General features: G+C 42.3%; 3 protein-coding genes across 5 annotated transcripts; 2 read left to right on the forward strand and 1 right to left on the reverse strand.

Annotated features, from left to right (window-relative positions):
- The first annotated feature begins 167 nt into the window (after positions 1 to 167).
- pmpca (peptidase, mitochondrial processing subunit alpha) lies at positions 168 to 6,643 on the forward strand. Its single transcript, XM_070964433.1, has 13 exons — positions 168 to 231; positions 1,354 to 1,556; positions 1,654 to 1,733; positions 1,825 to 1,907; positions 2,000 to 2,094; positions 2,185 to 2,285; positions 2,554 to 2,817; positions 3,007 to 3,099; positions 3,201 to 3,319; positions 3,437 to 3,527; positions 3,661 to 3,723; positions 3,840 to 3,984; positions 5,375 to 6,643. The coding sequence occupies exons 1-13, from the start codon at positions 185 to 187 to the stop codon at positions 5,542 to 5,544; spliced, it is 1,554 nt and encodes a 517-aa protein (XP_070820534.1). The 5' UTR covers positions 168 to 184; the 3' UTR covers positions 5,545 to 6,643.
- inpp5e (inositol polyphosphate-5-phosphatase E) lies at positions 6,513 to 12,826 on the reverse strand. Of its 2 annotated transcripts, XM_070964431.1 has the most exons (11): positions 12,737 to 12,826; positions 11,294 to 12,176; positions 10,346 to 10,469; positions 10,170 to 10,267; positions 9,966 to 10,090; positions 9,557 to 9,676; positions 9,094 to 9,201; positions 8,834 to 8,995; positions 8,602 to 8,717; positions 8,271 to 8,407; positions 6,513 to 7,847 (listed from the first exon to the last, which is right to left on the reverse strand). In XM_070964431.1, exons 2-11 carry the CDS (start codon positions 12,097 to 12,099, stop codon positions 7,715 to 7,717), a joined length of 1,929 nt encoding a protein of 642 aa, XP_070820532.1. In that variant the 5' UTR covers positions 12,100 to 12,176; positions 12,737 to 12,826; the 3' UTR covers positions 6,513 to 7,714. The 2 variants fall into 2 exon arrangements, with proteins under 2 accessions (XP_070820532.1, XP_070820533.1); XM_070964432.1 differs by having other exon boundaries at positions 6,514 to 7,847; positions 11,294 to 12,823.
- A 1,851-nt stretch (positions 12,827 to 14,677) lies between these two features.
- On the forward strand, positions 14,678 to 15,703 carry LOC139332450 (gamma-crystallin M2-like). 2 transcript variants are annotated; one of them, XM_070964417.1, is made up of 3 exons: positions 14,678 to 14,710; positions 15,035 to 15,277; positions 15,404 to 15,703. In XM_070964417.1, the coding sequence occupies exons 1-3, from the start codon at positions 14,678 to 14,680 to the stop codon at positions 15,680 to 15,682; spliced, it is 555 nt and encodes a 184-aa protein (XP_070820518.1). In that variant the 3' UTR covers positions 15,683 to 15,703. The 2 variants fall into 2 exon arrangements, with proteins under 2 accessions (XP_070820518.1, XP_070820516.1); XM_070964415.1 differs by lacking the exon at positions 14,678 to 14,710 and having other exon boundaries at positions 14,993 to 15,277.
- Positions 15,704 to 17,082: the final 1,379 nt, after the last annotated feature.

Consider the following 17,082-nt stretch of genomic DNA (forward strand, 5'->3'; position numbering starts at 1 on the left):
GTGATCTTGAATTTTTTTTCAAAAAAAAAAAAAAAAAAAGATAAATAGTCACATTTTTATATTACAAAAATCCAGTTGCCTATCGAAATGAAGTAGTCTATCATCTCGGAGCATGTCTGCGGCGGAAGTGCTTGAGGAAACTTTCATCTTCATCCGGGTTCATTGTGGTCACACAAGATCCAAGATGGCGACTCACATGTCGAGGTGCCGAACCTGGAGTCGTGTTCAAAGGTAGTACATGTTTAAAACAATACTTTTCAAATGTCGTCAGACTGTATTTAAATAGAGAGAGACAACATCAGCAGTGTTTTCACTATTTTTCATGTCACGTCAGCAGCGTCGTTACTTTTCTACGTCCTCATCAGTCAAGATTAGCTTACTTAGTTAGCATGATGCTACCTGTTAGCTGTCGAACCAGCTCCAGTCTTGCTGTCAGGATGGCTGATGTTACATCATGAGTAAACAAATGGAGTCGACAGTACAAAGTGACCCGTCGTTGAGATGTTAATAATATTTAATAGATTGGCTGGAGAGATAAAGTAGTTGTACTAATGAGTACTGGGTATTTACTCGGTGTCTTCCAGTTTGTTAAACTTAATTTGATGTAAGAAGATGTAACAGTTTTTTGGTTGATGGATTAACATCTAGTTGATTATGCTTTAATTGAGCAGTGGCTTTACACAGTCAGTAGATTAATTAAATTTGCTGTAGCGTTTTGGAGACTTAACCCAGGTGTGTTGCACTCAGTTTGTTATCATGGTCTGCCCATGTAAAGTTAAAAAGTCTCTCTAGTTGAAAAGGTGAAGGTGCGCCGAGCTAAAACTAAAGCAGGCTTTTGAGAACACCTCTGCCCTAAAACCCACCGCCATGAAGGTGATAATATTCACTTTTTGAGGTGTTGAATTCAACTTCCTGTTTAACACGTAATGCTACTGAGCCTAATATTTTTCTCACTCCATTTATATCAGTGAGTGTGGATTAACTATTAGAAACATGCCTCATTATAGCACATTACTGTTCATCAGCACCACAGACTGCAGCATCATAATGACCATAGGCTTGAATCGACACCTACAGAAATATAACCTTTATATACATATATACAGCCTATAGCTTTTATTGCAGGATCGTTGGATTAATCCTGCATTAGTTTTAGCTACATTTCCCTAATAAACTGGAAACTGAGTGTAACTGTGACACTGTTTCTTCCTTTGATATCTCATTTTTTGACTGCAGTGCAAAGCAGTACAGAAAATTAAAGTTTCAAGTTAAGGATTCTAAATGCTGCTTTCACAACTGGCCTCGTGTTGATGAGAAGAGTTTGAAAGAATCATTGCTTTGCTGTTCTCAAAGGTTTGGGATCGCAGCTTACAGAAAGTACAGCAGTGGCGGCAGATACCCAAATGTTTCCCTCTCTACACCGCTGCCTGGGATCCCCAAGCCTGTGTTTGCATCTGTGGATGGTCAGGAAAAATACGAGACCAAGATCACTACACTAGAAAATGGCCTCAAAGTCGCTTCCCAGAACAAGTTTGGTCAATTCTGCACAGTTGGAAGTAAGTTGCAGCTGTGAAGTGCAATTTATAATATTCACTTGTTTTCAGGATCTGGCTGAAGTGGATAAAATATGTTTGTTTTCTTTCTCTTTTTCAGTTTTAGTAAATTCTGGATCCAGGCATGAAGCAAAGTACCCAAGTGGAATAGCACACTTCATCGAGAAACTCGCCTTTTCTGTAAGCTTGACCAAACAAAGACCACAAAATGAAACGTCAAGGAAGTTGAGGTGTATGAAGTGATGCTGACCGAAGTAATTTCTGTGTTTAGTCCACAGCTCAGTATGGGAGTAAAGATGAAATACTCCTCACGTTGGAAAAACACGGAGGAATCTGTGACTGCCAAACATCAAGGTATGTAGTCTGTCAGCACAACGCGTGTCTGTGTGTGTTACTACCTTCCACAGCGTCTGAATGTGTAATGCATCTTTCATTTTGCCGTGCAGAGACACCACCATGTATGCAGTGTCTGCTGAGGTGAAGGGCCTGGACACGGTGGTCAGTCTTCTCTCTGATGCTGTTCTACAGCCTCGCCTGCTGGGTAAGTCCATTTATATTTGAAATGACAAATCAGTGGGAACTGTGCCTAATGTCTGTCTGTCTGAGATGATCTCTGTTTGTTTCTATGCAGATGAAGAGATTGAAATGACCAAAATGGCGGTGCGCTTTGAGTTAGAAGATCTCAACATGAGGCCAGACCCTGAACCCTTACTCACTGAGATGATCCATGCTGTGAGTGCCATCACTCGTTTTTAGACCCTCCACAGCTCTGAATCAGTGACTCCATAACCTTTAAGCATCAAGGCTGTTGTTAACATGTGACACTGCTGTAGATGATCAATTAATTCGTAAGACTTTTTTGTTGTTGTTGTTGAATGATTTATAATGTAACACCTCATGACAACACCATCAGAAGTTACCAGAATCCCAGGCTTTACATTTACTACAACAGCTTTATTGATTTCATGATAATAGTTACTGAACTGTTGGTTATTTCCAGGCTGCATATCGAGGCAACACAGTCGGACTGCCTCGCTTTTGTCCTGCAGACAATGTGGACAGGATTGACAAGGGGGTGCTTCACAGCTACCTGTGTAACTACTACTGTCCTGAGCGGATGGTGCTGGCTGGAGTGGGCATCGAGCACGAGCAGCTGGTTGACTGTGCCAGGAAGTACCTGCTGGATGTGAAGCCAGTGTGGGGAGCAGGTTCAGTCGCCAATGTGGACCTCTCCGTCGCACAGTACACTGGTGGCATCGTTAAGGTGATCTACTGTCTGCAGTTACAGTGGAGGAACATTATTTTGCATGCTGTTAATTTGATATTTCACAAAATGGAACAAGCTCCTGACTGAGGAGTGATGTTAGATGTGAAACACTGGTTTAGGAAAGGAAAGTGAGAATGTGTTCATGTGGATTAGTCTTGAAGATAACAACTTCTTTTCATCTGTTAGATTGAAAAGGATATGTCAGATGTGAGCCTCGGCCCCACCCCGATCCCAGAGCTCACCCACATCATGATTGGCCTGGAGAGCTGCTCCTTCCTGGTGGGTGTTTGCACTGCCCTCACTGTCTTAGAGTCTCCAATCAGCGGCCTGATACATATCAGCAGTCAGCTCCCAAATAATGATGTTTTTCCCTTTAACAGGAGGACGACTTCATCCCTTTTGCCGTGCTCAACATGATGATGGGTGGAGGTGGCTCCTTTTCTGCAGGAGGACCTGGGAAAGGCATGTTCACCCGCCTGTACCTGAACGTTCTCAACAGGTGAACGTCTCTCAAACCTCCATTCGCCATCATTTCAAACAATCATAAGTCAGTAATGTAACACAAGTCCAAAGGTCGTTTAACTAACTGTCTTAAGGTTTTCCTTGTCTGTTGTAGACATCATTGGATGTACAACGCCACCTCCTACCACCATAGCTATGAGGACAGTGGTCTGCTGTGTATTCATGCAAGTGCAGACCCCAGACAGGTTAGTACAAGCTCAGGACACACGCTTCAAATGTCTTGTGATTTAGTTGGTAGTCATGTTCTGTTGCATATGGCTTTCTTGTATGAACGGCATTTCTTTGTTTATACAGAGTTGTTATTACTTTTATCTCCAGGTGCGAGAAATGGTGGAGATAATAACCAGAGAGTTCATTCAGATGGCTGGCAGCGCAGGAGAGGTAACAGCTGTGTTTCACATCCACCACAGCTTTAGCAACGAGGATTATTATTAAAGAAGCAAAGGTTCTGTACCATTCTTACAGCATTTTCCTACATTTTGTGGCTGCATGTTTAGATGGAGCTGGAAAGGGCCAAGACTCAGCTCAAGTCCATGCTGATGATGAACCTCGAGTCGCGGCCGGTTATTTTTGAAGATGTTGGTCGCCAGGTTCTCTCCACAGGAAAGAGAAAGCTCCCACATGAACTGTGTGATCTAATAAGTGAGTATTCAACAAAATTTTGGTTGTATTTTGTGACATTTTCAAGGCCAGTTTTCCACAAGTTAGGATGAAAGAAACACTATGAAGAGGAAATGAATAAGTCAGCGTTTCCCCTAGAATTTTTTTCAGGCCCGGTGGCACCCACCGAAAAAACCCTAAACAGACGAGACGCGTGGGATGGGGTATTGGTGCAGTTGGATTAAGTCAGGTGGCACAGCAAGCAGTCTGCAATTATTATATTTGCATTCAAATTATTGTTCAGCCAGACTGTATTCAAGATCACAAGGAGAGGGTGACTTAATAAGGTGCATTTATTGGATACAAATGGAACATGCTTGATTACACATCGCCCCTTCAACCACACAGTGTGCATTGTTCTGTGCTGCACCTGATTTTTCTCGGTTTAGAGAAGAACTTCACCAAGGCATTGTGGTAGGGGAAGTTCCTACACATAATTGAGATTCTATCAGTTATAAATAATTTAAACATTTAACAAACATTAAACATAGAAGTTTTCTATTCGTTTTATTTGAACAGAGTTGCATTCATTTGACAGTGCCTGGGGAAAAATGACCCCTTAGTGCAGGGGTGGGCAAACTGTTCCACAAAGGGCCGCTGTGGCTGCAAGTTTTCTTTCCAACCAATCAAGAGCTCACAGTTTGACCAATCAGCTGTGTGAAGAGTGAGATCAGTTGATTGAATGAGTCAAGTCTGGTGTGCTGCTGCTTGGTTGGAAAGAAGACCTGCAGCCACAGCGGCCCTTTGTGGAACAGTTTGCCCACCCCTGCCTTAGTGGTTTAATGGAAAACTAGCCTATTGTCTGTGTTATTTTCATCATTATTGCTTACCAAAAAAAAGAAGCTCAATCAGAACAAAAATATAAGCTAAACAACAAATTGGAAACTTACCATGGAGAGTGTGGTACAACCAAGGGCTGTATTTGTGGTTATTAAGCCATTCCTTCCTTGGCTCCGGAGTCTGGCAGAAAAACTCTTTATATTATATTAAGTTGTCTATCGCCTGCGATATTTTTTATTTTCTTCAGCGGTGCCATAGCTACAAACCTTAAACATCCCATAAAATATGCCCGCGTTCTCAGCAGCTGTACTCGCAACGTTACTAGGCAACGAAGCAGGTTGACTCACATTGCGCTGCAGAGGCACTCCTAAATGTAAATGATTATTGATTTATGAATGAATGGATAGGTGGCTTATTTTTGGCATATTGATTTTTATTTATTTCTTTTTTTCATTTGGCCTGGCGGGGGGTCTCCTTGGCCTGGCGGCCTGCCAGGCCTGTACAATGGTAGGGGAAACACTGTGAGTACAAACTACCCTCTTTCACCTGGTTCATTTATTTATCTTTTGTCTTGTCAACAAATAATTTCCAGGCAATGTGACAGCCAGTGACATTAAGAGAGTAACCACCAAGATGCTGCGCAGTAAGCCCGCAGTAGCAGCTCTGGGAGACCTGACGGAGCTGCCCTCGTACGAACACATCCAGGCCGCTCTGACCAGCAAAGACGGACGTCTGCCCCGCATGTATCGCCTCTTCCGATAGACCCCCGTGGCCATCGAGCCAGTGGTCACTGGCAAACAACACTGTAAATAAACTGGACTGGAAGATTAAACCAGTGTTCCCTCCAGACTCCACACGGCTCACTCTGGGAGGGGACTAATACCCGGGCTCTCGATGGAATCTCTGAGAGTGAGGATTTTAAAGAAAAGTTCCATTTTACTCTACAGTAACCTTAGTCCACACACAGGTGCAGTATCTGTATTTATTGTTTGTGGTCAAGAAGCCATATTTCTTTATTTACTGTGATGGTTTGCAGGAGTTTGGCTTTCAAGGGACGATTCACCCACAAAGCCAACATTTAAGTGTTAATTTCCCGTTTAAAAACTGCAATACCAAGCTGTTTAAGTTTATGAATGAATGACGTTACAATGTGAAATCATCTTCAAAGTACATGAGCACATAGGCAAGAGGAGGGAGCAGCTAACGTCCCCAGCAGTTAGTTATTTTTGTATTGAACGATTACTTTTCTCTCAGATCTCTAAAATTCACTGAGCGCCACCTCGAGCTTTCTGCAAAGTGGATGGATCAGAAAATGTTGAACATGTTAATATGTACAAGGGCACTTCATAATCAGCCTCCAGAGGTACAGGAGACACTATACACAGCAATGGTAAACTGAATAAAGAAATCCTTGGAAATGATGCGTTCACTGTGACAAACTCTCAGCTGTACCCAATTTGTCCACCAGACTGAAATCATGGTTTCTGTTATCGTTGTGTCTCAGATTGTCAGATTGAAACCATAAGTGAAAACACTTCTTTTAATGTTTTTGTGGTTGTGTTGATGTCCTCGCAAATTAAAAAATATCTAATTTAACAAGACAAAGGAACTCTGAGTATCAAGGCGGCATTGATCTTCTCATCCAACTGAAAGTGTAAAGAAGCATTTCCAAGAATCCTCTTTAATAAAGTCTCCTCTGAGTTCAGGGGAATTTAGCCACTGACATTTGTCAGAAACGACATTTTGTAAAGTTTTATTGAACACTCAAACACACAGTTGGCTTCTGACCGCAGTGAATGTTAACATCCATGTACCAACAGGTAAATTCATTACTTCCAAAAATAAAATGATTTAAAAATTTAAAGGGTCTCGTGTTGAGGCGTAATGGGCATAATTAAGACATCAAACAACTGTTTTAAACCGTTTATGTGACGTTAGGTGACATATAAAAAGACGGGTCCTGAGTAAGTGCAGACAAGACCCACAGGCACTTTGTTTTTGGAACAGACTGCTCTTCATGCCGGGATCGCAAGTTCCTTAATGTGGTACATACAGTACACTGAGGTTACAGCAGCCAGATGAGAGGTAAGGCATAAAGTTACAGTCTGTTGCAAAGGGATCGCTTGGCCTAATCAGAGGAAAAGTAGTGAAAGGCATTAACAGAATAAGCAAAAATGCACCATCTCTTTTATAGGAAGTGAGGTCCTTCAGAAGCACATTTGATCTCCCTGAAATTCAACAGTAACAGTAACATCCTGTTCATTCATGTTACGCTCTTGAATCCAACCTAAGGCTCCCTTTTTCAGTCGTATCTCTCAGCTCAGAATAAAATTCCAGTTAAAATCAACCGATGGCAGACACCTGCGTTATATCAAAAAGTGTCATGAAAATGCAGTTATGTTTGATAAGCTGCTGATAAATTCACAAGGCATTTGAACACTGATGTCGCATTCAGAAAAACAACATTGTGGTTCGTGATGCTTTTCAAACACCCACAAAAAATTAGAAAATGGACGCAGTTACACAGAGCCTTTAAGGTTAGATCAGTTCATACTGGAGTGTGTGACTCAAGAGTAAGCCACAACGGTGCCTCCCCACCATTTCTGTCTCAGTCATGTTTGAGCAGAGGGGGCTGAAAAAACAAAGGCCAGACTGCTGCTGTGTCTATCTCACCTCAAGGTCCCTGCCCTGAAGTACAGCCAGACACTTCCACCAGGACACACACACACACACACACACACACACAAGCACACACACAGTTCCCAACATTGCCCAACAGAGGGCACACTCTGCTCAGTTACCACAACCAGCACTGGGCTCTGTGTAGTATAAGACAACTCCGGTTTTCCTTTTGGTCCTCTGCTGCCCGCCTGGTTGTACATTCCAGTCTCTGGCACGTGCTGATCCAGCCTGGAGAGTTCATTTTAAGGGTTTAGGAGATGGCGCAGATGGTGCTGCTACTTTGGTTTTTCATGGCCTCCCTCCTCTTCAGCTCTCTGGTGATCCTCCTCCTGATGCCCTCCAAGTACAAGCCTCGGTCAAACTGTCCCGCACCCAGGGGAATACTAAACAACACAAACAAACAAACAAACAAACAACTTGACCCTTCTTATTAATGAAGCACCAGGTGTTGAGACAATTATTGGTGAAAAGTCGTCTTTAGAAAATGTGTTTCTAGTCATGATTTTTAATTTTTTTGCGAATTTTGTGAATTTCCCTTGGGGATGATTAAAGTATCTATCTATCTATCTATCTATCTATCTATCTATCTATCTATCTATCTATCTATCTATCTATCTATCTATCTATCTATCTATCTTCATTACTTTTCTTAAAGCAAGAACCGAAAAGGATGGTGGCCAATAACGTCTATATACTGCATTGCTCAGTCATGCTGGTTGTTTACAGAAATCAATACATCGAATGCTTATTTAACATGAGGACAACATTTCAAAGAACGGTTTTGAATGAGTGGCTCTAGGACTCACTTGTCTCTGCCTGGCCTGAGTTTGACCTGGAAGACTCCGATGACGGGCCGGTGGTCTGAGGTCTTGATGCTGGAGCAGCTGGTGTACTTGCCCACTTTTATGTCGTCAGCCTGCCTGCTCCTGAACAGGATCCTGTCCTGTCAACGCAAAGAGGTTCAACTCTGCTGAAAGCCACAAACTCAAACTGCAGAAGTCAGTTCAAACTTTTAACGAGAGGTGTATAACAGTTATTAAAAAGTGCCTTCTGCCAAACTTCTGGCATACTTTGGTGGCTCTATTAATAGAGCATCTGATTATTTCTAGTCACGAGGAGTGATTTTCTTGATCTTACTGTGTATGAAGGCGTTCTCTGTTTGGAAGTAGTGTCGTAGATATCGCAGCCGATGTCAAACTTGTATGTGGGGAGAAAGTGTATTGGTGCCTCTTGGAAGCCTTTAAAGATTGAACCTGGAGGGAGAGAGCAGCACATTCGCAGGGTGAGAATCAATCAAACACAACAACCTACTTCCATCAATGCTTTTCAAAGTTTTCACAAAAATTTAGCCTCCTACACGCCAGCATACCATCATTCATTTCCTTGGTGAGCTGGTCGTGCTCCAACAGAGGGCCCATGTTGCCACCGACTGTGCGGTTCATGATGGTCTCCACGTCGACTCGGTCTTTACCCAGTCTAAAGTTAAAATCTCCGAACCAAAAGACCTGGTCGAATCTCGTGGTGACGTCAGCTGCAATTAGAAATGACACTGTTAATTATCAAATGTAGCTAGCATCAAGGCTTTAATCTGAACAAAGTATGACACCAGGTAACTTAAAAGAGTCGCACATGGTGTGGAGCGGTAAGGGTTGGTGTCTGGAAGGCCTTTTGGAAGAGCTAGAGCCTCGACGATCTTGTTGTAATCAAGTACTCTCTCGTAAACTTTGGCATCTCCAGCTGGAAGAAGAACAGAATAATACATGTAATAATACAACACATGAGACAGCCTGGTAGTGAATGTTGCAACGTTTAATTGCAAATATGGAATAAAAAGCCAGATGTAAATAATATGATGTAATATCTGTGGACATGCCAGTATGCTGAACGATATTACTGTTTCTTCTCCAGATGTTGAAGAAAAAAAATTTCCCTTCTGTTGTCTTACTCTCACTATGTTGCCACATCTCTCCTAAACATTACAACAAATCTCCAGCCAGTTCTACCTAGAGCCATCCTGATAACAGCCTGCTGCTATAATGAATCACTGCTTCAGTGTGCAGCCTCCCTGTCTGTGGGGAAACTTCGCACTCACAGGTAAAATGGGATGTGATGAAGAGGAAGGAAGTGCCAAAAAAGGTAAAGGCAATTCCCACAGCCCCTTTGGTCTTGATCTGAGAGATGATCCTGGTTGTGACTGTGGCATGCTCCACCTCTGTGTGGGTCAACAGAACAAATGTCGTGGTCAGTGTTGGAGCAGTAACAGCATAACCAGAACCACAAAAACACAAGCATGTGCAGTGTGCAGAAAATAAACAATGTCAATACATCAAAATGATAAATGAATCTCTCATTGTAACACTTTTATTTAAGACTAGATGTATCACCATCAAAAATAAAATATCCTCTTCCTCGTCTGCACCACACCAAAGCCATATAATCATAAAGCGAGTACATTCTCTCCAAAAATGTCGTTTATTAACTGTATCATGTGAAGGACTGACCTGAGCAGAACCAGATGAGATCTCGCCTGACAAATACAGTGAGATACAAAACACCATGTGATGCTGCATACAGCATGACGTAGTAAGGTCCCAGAGTCTCCTGAAGACGGGTCTCCCACTCCCTCCTGAACACACACAGATGTATAACGTCTCTACAGCCCTGATAGAATACAATGATAGATACAATGTAAAAACATAGCAAACCTGTCAGGACAGCCCTCCTGGACCCCAATAATATAAAAGTCTTGTGCAAATTCAGAGTCTGTTGGAAGGAGGAGATCATCTAAGTTGGCTGGAAGCCCCTGAAAATGATAAAAACTCAGTTACAACTCAGTGACACAACAGCTCAGCAAGCTGCTGCATTCATAATTTCCTCGTACCTTCTCTCCCTGCATGTTCCACGTGGCTACGTAGATGCCTACTCTCCTGTCAGGGAAGTGGCGGTCCAGCTCCTCAGCCCCAAGCAGGGCACCGCTTCCCAGCACACTGCCCTCCAGAAAACTCCTGGAAAATATACAGGGAAGTCAGCACTTCTACTGCAGCCAATTTGCCTTGCAGGATGCAGACAGATTAGGGGAAAAAGCAAGACGCTTCTCTCAGATGTTATGTCAATAATCTAAAAATTAGACTTTTCCTACTGAGCACTGACTGTGTATTGAGTCTACAGACTAGGCCCATTTTTTGCCCCTAATCTTGTAAAAAACTATCCTGAACAAGCATCGCCTCTGATCCCATTTGATCCCCCCACCACTCGGCCACCTTCCCCTTTTCTCTTCAAGATGTGAGCACTGCAATGTAAAAATGTCTGGAGTCTGCATTTCAGGACAACTTAACATTCTGTCAGTGTTGCTTAAGGACTCACTCCTGATCGTGAACCAAGCTCCAAGATGCGCTATGCTAATGAGCTTCAAGCAGAGGGCACAATCAATACCAAAAAGCTTGTAGTGGATATAAGATACTGTACCTCATTGTTATGCAGTGCACATGCATGGTAACTTTCCTTTGAGCAATTTTCTTTTGGCAAAACGTAGTTCAAGTCTTGCCAGAGATCAGACTGACATAGGACTGACAAAGTAAGCCCTATGTGCTATGACAAGGCTGTATTATCCTTGCAAAACATAAAAATACGCACATCCACTTCCGTGTTTGGCTAGTTATATGTTATCACTGGACAAAATCTGAATTAGGACCATAGGTACTCTTGAAAGAGACATGCCTCTAATAGCCTTCACACATTGGGAGGAGTAAGCCTTACACAAGAGCCTTCACACCCAGCCTGAGGATGACTCCAGATACATTATCTACATGGTCTGCTGTGCCTACTGTACCTGTTCCTCACATCCTGGGGTCTGATGGGGCTAAGCACGCTGTAGGTGGACCTCATGGAGTTGACAGAGGCACTATCCGACCCCATGTTCTCCAGAAGCCGGCTGTCGCTCAGGTTCCTGTGGATTCTCTCCCCGAGCTTCTCTCTGGCCAGCACAGCATAATCCAAACAATCCCTGTCAATCCTATTAGCTGCCCTTAAAGTGGCTGATGCAAAGCGCTTCTCCAGAGCAGGAAGGGGCCCTGCGGGTTGCACTGGAGACAGACGCACCTTGGCGGACCTCGTCCAGTGGTCCGTGGGTTCGCTCTGCTGGCTGGGGGGTCTCCTTTCATACTCAGACAGACTGCTCCCTCTGTCTCTGAACACTGGGGATCCTGTGGTGACGGCAGAGAGGGGTCTCACATTGGTATCCTTGGTGTTCCTGATGGTGGCAGCACCGCTGAGAACAAGCCCACCTGGAGCTGGAACCATTTGGTCCTCTTTAAGCGAGTCTGTGGAGGAGCCCGTCTCTGCCAGATCACTCAGACTCTCCTGGCTGTTTCTCAGCCTCCGGGTTCTCACGGTCTCTTCCACTGAGCCACTCTTGCTGGACTTTGACAGCCTGGGTAGTGAGGGTGGCCGAGGCTGGTATGGGCTGATATCTCTCTCTGCATTTCTAGCAGTGAGTTTAAGGGCAATGTTTTCCTTGCAAGATTTGGCATCTTCTAAGGAGGTCTTGAGTGGCGTGCTGTTACTGACAACCGAATCTCCTGTACCAGGAGCTTCAAAGGACGGGTGGAGGGGGCTGGCCTCTCCATCTTCAGTCATCCTCTCGTCATGTCTGAGCCCAGCTGTAGTCAGGTGGCTGGAACTTTATCATTGCTAACTGACATACCCCTGAACACCTAGGGCAGAAAATGATTCCGTGAAATTATGGCCTTAAAACAAGTTAGAAACGCCACCTTAACCAGAGGTAATCACTTAAACTGTTAGTGTTAAGTAACGTGAGCTGCTCTAACACGAGTAAATGGAGACAGTGATATATAGCAACAAGCGTTAATTAAGGATAGCATCGTTACCGCTAACAAGCTAGCAAGCTATTTAGTTAAATGAATAAAGCCGCGGGGGCTAATTAATGTTCGCCGTAGAGGTCTAAGTTAGCTCGAATCTAAGATTGAATTCAACGTCCTGAATTAAGCGTCGTGATTTGTGCTGACCTATCACACAGCAAACAAGTAACATTTACATATACAGTGCTGATAGTAGTTAACCCTCTAAGTTTAAGTAGCTAATAACCCTACAGTAGTTAGCAAAGCTATCAAATATAGCATAACAGTAGCGACACAGAGGCTAGCTGAGCTTTCCTTTGGAGCAAACGTTTATGAGATCAGATTATAAACAGGTAATGTTGGTGGTTTCCTTCTTCTGTAGTTATTTTACTGTTGTCACGCTGAAGTAAAGTTACCTCTCCTTCAATGTTTTTTTGTTTCAGAGTGGCTAATTTTCACGTCGATCGGTTACTTCCTTAGCAACGTTGACAACAGATTTTGTTACTAAGACAAGAGGGTCATTACAGAGAGCAGAGCAAGTGTCACAGCGCCCCCCTCTGCTGAGAAGTCAAAGTTAACACAAACACTCACACACTTCAAATTATTGTCGTCTGTGCTTTGTACTGTCTTACGTTTGTTTTCCTTACAACACAAGCCAACACGCCTCATAATGTTACATAAATCCTAATTAAGAGTTATTACTTGGCCTGATTTACCCACGTGTTTTGGTTCTTCTGTCTCTCTGACTTAAAATACAATATGATGCTGGATGTTTTTGTTTGCGCAGTAATGGAAGAGAAACAACATTTGTGATTCATCATCATGACATATAGTCCATTATGTTTACTTTAAAGATCTGATATGTGTCTGACAAACAAAATTACAGTATGTCATGTTTGCCTTGTAAATGTCAGCCACAACATTGTTATTAACAGTATAAATAATAGTATTATGATTATTGCTATTGTTATATCTTTTTACAGCTTTGTATTAAACCTTATTTATTGGCCTATTTATTGATACAATGTAAATCTAATCACTGTGTGACTACTGTGTATTCATTTCTTATATTTATTATGTTGTGTCCAATAAACTACTGTCCTTGTATTGTGAATACAACTGGGTTGCAATTCTCGTACAGTGGTGGAACGTGACAAAAGTTCAGATGGAAAAATTAGACTTTTTACTTCAGTACAGTTATTGAACAGGTATGAAGCATTTGAAAAGGCTCTGAAACACCCACTGTGTATTTTTAAAAACAGAAAGTAAGGCAGTATACTGCTGTCCCACTGAATAATTAGATCTGAAGTAAAATGTTGTTTTCAGTTGCACAGAATAAAAGGTTACAAACCTTTTTCACCTCACTTATTCCTAATATCTATTTTCTCATTAAATGTCTCATGCTGGAAGAATCCACTCAAATCCTATGGAAGACAGACATATTTCTACGTAAATCAGGATGTGACGATGAGCTGAATATCACATTTAAAAAATTATATTATGATCATTATTATTATTATTAAGTGACATCATAAAGTGACAAAAGTTTAGCCTATTTATTAAACAATATATTTAAGGATAGTCTTTGCTCAGTCTTGTTAAGGGATGTAAGCAACGTGATAAAAAAAAAATCTTTTATTTCTGAAGACATTTTCATTCCCTTTTATTTCTATTACCCTTGCAACTAACTCACCCATCTACTGTGATTTATATATATTTAATTATAATTTCACGTATTTAAATGTCATCTCATTACTGACGTCTATAATCAAACTCAAAGTCACAGTACAGCTCAGGTTCTTTGTGCACTTGAAAGCCAGACTGCCATTTATTAGCAGAACCCTTTATGCAATGTTTCCCTCTGAGAAAATAATCATTACTGTGCTTTTACATGCAGGTCTCTTATGTTCATGTTCATGAAACAGAGAGCATGTAAAAACTTTCCATATGCAGCACTACATGTAAAAGTCAGTGACTTTACAAAGGACGCACTTTGTGTCGGGAACAAAAAAAAGAGCTGAAAAAATGTTGCTGCTGACAAACTAGTGTATGTCACAATGAATGAACATTGTCAAGGTGTGACTTCCAATTGTTAACCCTTTGACCCTATCTGTCACCCCCCGCGCTGTACGAGAAATGGCTGCTGAAAGGATTTCTAAGCCCACCGGCCCCTGGAAATGTGAACAATCCCTCCATATTCTGTGTATTTCTATGGCATTCCTGCTGGCTCAGGGGTTTTGGACAAAAGGGCAGTCTGTGGGTCAGATATAAAAGGAAAGGGTTAAACCAGGTAGGGTACAGTTTGGTGCAAGAGCAAGAACAGCAGCAGTACCAGCAGCAGCCCACTGACCAGCAGAATGACTTCCACTGGAATGAACATGATGAGCAGGGTAAGCTCCTCTGGTTCTTTTCATTTTCATAATGTATACATTTATATTTACCAATAATAAACCAAATGACTCAAATCTGCAGTTCCCCTCATGGGAAAAATGGACAACTGTATACTGTCAATTTGAATAATATGTCTGCCCCCAATGGTCAAAAAGATCAGTTATTGCAGGTTTAAACTTTTGAACTTTGCAGTATGAGCCAAGCGTTATCACTTTTCACAGCTTAACCTACAAAAATAAACATGTGGTGCTTTAATCTGGAGGACATGACACCTGATGTCCATGACACATGTTTACCAAAGCCTTTCCCTCTCTCGCCCTCAGATCATCTTCTACGAGGAGAGGAACTTCCAGGGTCGTTCCTATGAGTGCATGAGCGACTGCCCAGACATGTCCTCCTACCTGAGCAGGTGCCACTCCTGCAGGGTGGAGAGAGGTTGCTTCATGGTCTACGACCGCACCAACTACATGGGCAACCAGTACTTCATGAGGAGGGGCGAGTACGCCGACTACATGAGCATGATGGGCATGAGCGACTGCATCAGGTCCTGCCGTATGATCCCCATGGTGAGTTCTCACACCTGGTTAGATTTACTGTAGACAACATCTCTAGATGAAGAATACAGTTATTTCTTATCGAGCCCACGCTGAACTTGTGAAACAAGTTAAAGTCGCTCCTCCTCTGCTCCACAGCACAGGGGATCCTACAGAATGAGGATCTACGAGAGGGAGAACTTCGGAGGTCAGATGTTTGAGCTGATGGACGACTGTGACAACATCATGGACCGTTACCGCATGTCCAACTGCATGTCCTGCAACGTGATGGAGGGCCACTGGCTGATGTACGAGCAGCCCCACTACAGAGGCAGGATGATGTACATGAGGCCCGGGGAGTACAGGAACTTCATGAGCATGGGCGGAAGCGGCATGAGGTTCATGAGCATGAGGCGCATCACCGACTCTTGCTATTAGACTCTTTTTGCACTGAATAAAGCTGTCATAACCTGAACTGTTGCTGTGTGTAAGTCATTTTTTAAATCCTGAGTATCCATAGTGTTTTCTCACATTCACACAGTTCACAGCGATCAGAGCTGCTCAGACTTGAATTGTTGGCTGTTACCCAAAGGAAACTAACAGCTTTATTCTTCTTTTGTTTTGGTGTTGAGATTTCAAGAAGATGCTGAATTAATTCTTTTCTCACTTCAATTTTATTTACCCAAACAACACTGGGTGTAATGCAATCAACTTCATATATAACCTGTACATCATTCCATAATTGTGCATTAGAATACATTATTCAAAGCATATCTGCTTAAAGCATGTCTGTTAATTGTATAGAATTTTTTGCCGTGCAGTATGAAGTATGAGGGCACTTAATCTCCTGTAAAACGCTGAATTCTTGCTTTGACACCGCATTCAAAAGCAAGTGGCTGTCAGTGTTATGAAGGCAGATTTCCATGTGTTCTGTGCATTGGAGCGAGGTAGTGATAGTTATTGCTGGAACATCTGCCCTTTTGTTCTAAAATAAAGTTAGTGTCAGCTGAAATGGCAGCACTGAGCTGCAGGAAGTTTAGTCTAATTCTGAGTGGAATTCAAACTGTTGTGTCTCGAGTCGTAGATAGTAAACTTGGACATTGTCACATAAATACTGGAAAAGCTCAGCTATTCTCTGATTTTATCCGCACTGCTCCAGTTTGGCTTCAGTCTTGTTCAGAGTTGTTATGAGGTGTAAATATTACCTTCAGAGCATCTGGGTTTGTTTCTGCTTGACTGCGTGTTTCCTTCAGTCCTCTTCTCAGTTGAAACATAATAGAGCCGTCACACAGGAAAATACACAACCAGACTGTGGTCAGTTTTCAGTGAAATTACATCTCACTCGTACGTGGCACCAACATGCAAAGGTGAAAGAACTGTTTATGTTTTGTCAAATGCACTTTGAGCCACACTAGCAATGGCAATGTTGGTCTGTATCAGTCCACCATCGTGGATTTATTTTGGTCTGGAGTTCCATTTTGTGCTAATAAGCAAATATTTGCATGCTAACATGTTAAACTAACATGGTGAACATGGTAAACATCAATGTTAGCATTGTCATTTTGCACCATAACTTTTGCCAAATCAACTTACATGGAAATAATATGTAAATAATGTGGTCAGAACTGGTTTGCGCTGCCCCCAAGTGGCCAAAAAGGGAAGAAAAAAATATATATATACACAATTCCAAAAATATACATACATGAAATAAATGTATAACTCACTGCCTATCTGCAAAAAGATAGGTACATATTTAAACTTACACGCCTCAGAGGAGGATTATAGAAGCACATGCCTCTCTATCTTTCTTTCTCTCTCCGTCTTACTTTTCTTCCTCC

Source organism: Chaetodon trifascialis, chromosome 6, assembly GCF_039877785.1.
Source record: "Chaetodon trifascialis isolate fChaTrf1 chromosome 6, fChaTrf1.hap1, whole genome shotgun sequence".
Lineage (NCBI taxonomy): Eukaryota > Metazoa > Chordata > Actinopteri > Chaetodontiformes > Chaetodontidae > Chaetodon > Chaetodon trifascialis.